The sequence below is a fragment of the Neopsephotus bourkii genome, unplaced genomic scaffold (assembly GCF_033783945.1).
Source record: "Neopsephotus bourkii isolate Nb327-2 ecotype Australia unplaced genomic scaffold, CSIRO-AGI_Nbou_v1 NB_1003, whole genome shotgun sequence".
Classification (NCBI taxonomy): Eukaryota; Metazoa; Chordata; class Aves; order Psittaciformes; family Psittacidae; genus Neopsephotus; species Neopsephotus bourkii.
In genome coordinates, this window is record NW_026901494.1 from 178,006 (window position 1) to 183,435 (window position 5,430).

Here is a 5,430-nt window from a genome sequence, read left to right on the forward strand (position 1 = left end):
TGAATGTGACCTGTGGTTTCTGCAGTGTCTCCAGGGAGTCTTCCCTAAATCCACACTGGGAGGTGATTTGGGGGGTTCCTTCTATGGCACCCTTCTCTCAGCTCCCAGATAACTCGTTACCTGGGTTGCCTTCACTCAGGGGTGCTTGCTTGGATCAGCAGCCCAATGAAAATGTCCTTTAGCTTTGCCTGTGTGCAGAGCAGCTATCCCCAGTCACGCCTGGCTGTCACTGATGGGGAGTCCCTGTGCTACAGGGGGATGCTGACCCAGCTGTGGTGGCTCTGTGTTAGCCCTGATGGCTGGGGACAAACCCACTCCCTGTCCTGCCTGTGCCGGCTCTGCCCAGCCCTGGGGAGCTGCACCTCTGGAAGTGACTTCAGCTTCTGGAGTCACACCAAGAAGGAGGAGCTCCCCTGCAGGTATCGCAGCCTGGGGCACCAGAGAGCAGCTTCCCTTGTGCAGAACTGCTCTGAGCCTCTGGGCTCTCCTGGCTGGTTGGGACCCACGGAAATCTTCCAGTTCTTCTTGCGTCTCTTGCCATCTGCACAAGGCTTTAAAGGGCTCAGCCCTCAGATTTCCCTGTTCCCTCTCTTTGCCAACAAGCACATGGATGCCGTGTTCCTGCTCCTGTCCACATTACCACCTGGCACAGCAGGCACCATCGCTTCCCGTTCCCAAGCTAAAGGTTTATCCACTCTCCCTTTGAACGTACCATGCAGTCCAAAACAACCACTGAAACACACTCGTGGGGGTGTAGCAGCTCTAGAGCTGGCAGCATGTGATGGGGTTTTCAGCAGTGTGAGAAGCCTCCACGTCCCAAGAGCTATTTAATCGTAAACCAGCACCAACAGCTGAAAGACCCTGTTGGGCAACAGCAACGTGACTGTTTCCTAAGGAAGCTGCCTTGAAATGCTGGCAGATGTAGCCCCTTGATCCCAGCTGAGCCAAGCACAGTCCTCAGGCCTTAATGTTCGTCACCCAGGAGTCACAAGGCTGCAAGATCTCAGCAGCATCATTCGGTTTTTCAGTACTGTTCTTCACCTCACAAGTCAGACACGGCTGATCCTCACCAACACCGCACCTGAGCAGGGAGTGCTTCGGTCCTGGAGGAAGCTGAAGTTCAACAGGAGGCTCAGGAACAAGTCAGGATACCCCTGCTTGTCCTCCTGCGCTGCTGCATAGGGTAACACAGAGCTCAAGGAAGGGCTCTTCACACCTCTGCCTCCTCGGGGCTTCACCGGGGGGTTCATGTACCCTGGCACACAAGGCAATTGCTTGCAAAACCAAGAGACTCTGCACTGGGTTGGAGTGTGGTCTGTGGTGTCCAGAGTTTACTCTGTACAGGTGTAAATGATGCAGATGGATTATAAGTTATTTGTATAGTGTCAGAGGTGATCTGTGTCAGAAGGTGCAATCCTTTTAAAGCCAATTTTTAAAAAAATATATTAAAGAAGCCAATAGAAACTGTCAGTTTGGTTGGTTTTTATATTTGTATGTGGTCAGGGGTGGGTGGGGAATAAGCTGGTAGGAACAGAAAGACATCAGTGTCATTTGGCCCTCTATGGCTAATGTCTTCTCCCCACCTTGGGGCTACACGCTGTGTTACACAGACAGAGACTTCATGGCCAAAGAGCTCTTTACAAGGGCCTGCAGGGACCCCTAAAGCCAAGGGGAATGGCTTGAACCTGCCAGAGGGGAGATTGAGCTGAGCTCTTAGGCAGAAGCTCTTCCCTGTGAGGGTGCTGAGGCGCTGGCACAGGGTGCCCAGAGAAGCTGTGGCTGCCCCATCCCTGGCAGTGCTCAAGGCCAGGTTGGACACAGGGGCTTGGAGCAAGCTGCTCCAGTGGAGTCCAACCTAAACCAGTCTGGGATTCTACTCTTCTATGAAAAAGGGAAAGTGTTTCCTGTCGCTTTGTGACCAGTGTGGGAGGATTCGGCTCTCAGTCCATCCTGGCTCTGAACTGAAGAGTTTAGCTTTTCTTTTTCCCTGCACACGGTGAACTGCAGCAAACATCACCTGCCTTTGGAACTCGCACAGAGCTGGACCATTCCTGCCCCCCCCCGCAGTACCCCCGTGTCCCGTACCGGGCATTGTTACCTCTGCTGCCGCCAGGCGCCGCTGCCCCACCCCTTCTGTCTCATGGCAATGGGGCGGGTAGCGGAGGGCTGAGCCGCGCCGGGCAGGTACGGTCACTGCGGCCCGGAGGCGCCCGCGGGAGGAGCATGCGGCAGAGCCATGAGCAAGCAGTGGTTCGTCGGCCGAGTCCTGGCGCTCTCCTGCCTGTTCCGTGCGCTGCAGGGCGCGGGCCGGGGCTGCGCCTCCCCGTTCCTGACGCTGTACCTGCGGCACCTGGGGCTGCCCGCGGCGCTGGTGGGGCTGGTGGCCGGGGCGCAGCGCCTGGCGGCAGCGCTCTGCACCCTGCTCTGCGCCTGCTGCCCCTGCGCGGCCGGGAGGCGGCGGCTGCTGGTGGCCGGCGCCGCGCTGGGCTCGGTGGGGGCCGTGCTGCTGCTCACGCTCGTCCCGCCCGCCGCCGCCGGCGCCCTCTGTAACGACACCCGGCAGGCGGGGCACCGAGCGGCGGGGCCGCGTCCGGACACCGGCAGCTACGGTGTGCAGAGCGCGAGTGCTGCTCCGACCGCGAGGGCTGTGTCAAAAGGAGCGACGCAAACGACTGCCGGCGGTTTAACAGCGAGCGGAAGGGCAGCGGTGAGCAGCCCAGCCTCCCAGCGGCCGTCTGGCCCGACAGATGTGCTTGAGAAACAGGGCAGAGGGGATGGTGAAGGTGGCACAGAGACAAACGGGTACTTGGGTGGTGCCTCTGGATGGACACCGCCTGTGAAAGCAGTTAACTGGGAGACACACGAACCAGAAATGCCGGATTCCAGCGGCCCTCCCCTGCGTGGACTCGAGAGGGAAACAAGCATTCTGGGCTCTGCTGCAAGAAGTCCTGCTGGTAACGCTGAGGAAAGGCGTTCTACTACCAAGAGTAACCAGCTCCCCGTGTTTAAAACAACCTTTCCAGCTGCTGGAGATGCTTATGTGTCTGGAAACCTTTCAGACCACCAGAAAGATTCTCAAGGTACCAGCTTTGAAGCAGTGCTAAACATCTTTCAGGACAGAAAGCACCAGGTTTTCCTCATGGTGCTGGTTGCTGTGGTACTTTGGGAGCTTTTGGCCACTTCTCTTGAACGGACAGTGGATGAGAGTCTCTATGAGTTCTTTGACTTTGTGGATGCGACTGAGGGTTATGGCAAGCTCTGGATTTGGAGTTACTTGGGTGCCTCTGTAGGTGCCTGCAGCATTGCTGTAGTCGTGGATCATCTGAATTGCTTCCTCAGCAGTTCCGTCATCCGCCTTGCTGTCCACTTCTATGGCTATGCTCTCCTGGTAACGCTCTCACTGCTTGTCACTGTCTTCTTTCCCATCCACCTTCCCAAGGAAAGCCTGGGCATTAACAGGATGGGCAATGCACTGGCGCTGCTGTGGGGCGATGGCCAGGCGATGCTGTACGCCAGCACCCTGCTCGTCACCGGTGTGGCTGCTGCTGCCGTGCACGACTTCCTCTTCTGTCAGCTGGAGGACCGAGGCAGCAGTGAGCTGTACATGGGGCTCTCTGTGGCTGTGGGGCTCCTTGCCGAAATGTTGCTTTATTTCTTCAAAGGGAAGTTGCTAAGGACTTTCTCAAGAAGCACAATTGTCGCTATCAGCCTCAGCCTCCTGGCAGTGCAGCTTCTGTGCTACTCCTTCTTGTGGACTGTATGGTCAGTTCTCCTCATCAAGATTTTATCTGCCTTCAGTAGCGGTGCTTTGTGGTGGGTGGTCAGCATGACCGTGAATGACATAGCCACGCTGGGCACGGCGAGGTCCCTGCACACTGCTCTCCAGGGTCTCTGCCATGGTGGAGGAGCAAGCTTGGGCAGTTTTGCAGGAGGATTTGTGGTGGAGCACTTTGGCTCGGCCGTCCTGTACCGGGCGTGCTGCGTGTGCCTGGTGCTGTGGCTCTTCCTCTTCTTGATCGTCCAATCTAAACTGCCACAGCAGAAGAAAATTAACTATTCTCGTCTCCTGGCTGATGGTTCCAGTGATGGGGATGACTCTGATGAGGAGAACGAGAGGGACTGGCTGGTGAAAGCCATGAAGGATGAAAGCTTTGGTGGGAACTGGTCACACCAGTGTGTGATCAACTTCAATGCCGGGGTGGTGGGGTGACGTGGGAATAATGCCCGGAAATGACCTTTAATTCTAAAGTGCTACATACATGCAATATATATCTGAGAGGATAAATTTTTATTCTTTAAATTTTATAAATCTCGTAATTTTCTCAATTTATGGTATTATTATGGTAATTTTACCTTTTTGACTGAATGATTTTGCTTCCAAAGTCATACTGAGGTATTCCAGGTATACATTTCTCAAATGAATGCAGCTGTTTGTAGTCAAAAATCCAAACTTGAATTCCTGCTCCCCAGAGCTGGTGCTGTGGAAACAGAGCAAAGCTGTGACCTGTACTGGCACAGCTGAGTGAAAACTGCTGTCATGCTGACAGCACACTGAACGTGTTCAAGGTGCTCTATCTGAACTCCTTCTGCTAAATAAGGGATGTGAATAAAAACATGGTTCATTTGCTCTCCTTCGATTTCTAAACTCAGGTTTTGCTAGAGACTGTCCTCTCCTGTTTGGGGATTTAAGTATGCTGTGTTGGCATCTGTTGGTAACAGCGCACCGTGTGTGCTCACAGTCAGGGCCTGCTGGCTGGCCAAATGGAGCAGAACAGCCTCTGCACTTCCTTGTGGTGAAGAGATTGTATGATTCTGTTTACCTAAGGTGGCAGGCAGCATCAGGAGTGACCAGGAAGCAGGCTGCCCTCCTGAGCCGAGTAACTGACGTGTGCTGGGAATTACCGGGGGCAGTATTGGTTCCAAAGGAACTTGGCACTGGCTGAGGTGACCTGGTGGAAGCTGGAGATTCCCCCCCTGGGTCAGTTTGGCCTGAGGGCAGCCCTCTTCTCACGTTTCCCTTTTAAAACTAAATCTGTGTCCTGAACAGGGCCTGCTATGAATGATGCTCAAGCTGCCTTGTCTGCCTTGCCTTTACCTCAAAGGCACACAGATTTTACCACCTTTTCAATAGGTAGGATTTATGTAAAGATTGAGAAGTGGGTGGTCTGATCTCATTAAAAGACTGGCAGAGAAGCTTTGAGCATTATGGTCCTTTCAGTTACATCAAACGCTGCTGTCAGTTCATTATGTACTTCCGTGGTCAAGGAGCAACATCTGTCTATTCCTTTGCAGAGGGATAGATCTTAATAACATCTTCCTAGTGTTTTACAAGCCATGAGATAGGCAGCTGCAGAAAGCAGAATATTTAAATGCGTATTTAATCTGTAGCATGCAAATGGCATTGCAATCTGTCACCCTGCTGCATTCTGG

General features: G+C 54.0%; 1 protein-coding gene across 1 annotated transcript; it reads left to right on the forward strand.

Annotated features, from left to right (window-relative positions):
- The first annotated feature begins 2,208 nt into the window (after positions 1 to 2,208).
- MFSD6L (major facilitator superfamily domain containing 6 like) lies at positions 2,209 to 4,210 on the forward strand. The gene has a single exon (XM_061359998.1). It carries the CDS (start codon positions 2,237 to 2,239, stop codon positions 4,208 to 4,210), a length of 1,974 nt encoding a protein of 657 aa, XP_061215982.1. The 5' UTR covers positions 2,209 to 2,236.
- Positions 4,211 to 5,430: the final 1,220 nt, after the last annotated feature.

Bases quoted from the DNA above. Each gene is read 5' to 3' on its own strand.
- MFSD6L (XM_061359998.1), top strand. From the start codon at position 2,237: ATGAGCAAGCAGTGGTTCGTCGGCCGAGTCCTGGCGCTCTCCTGCCTG.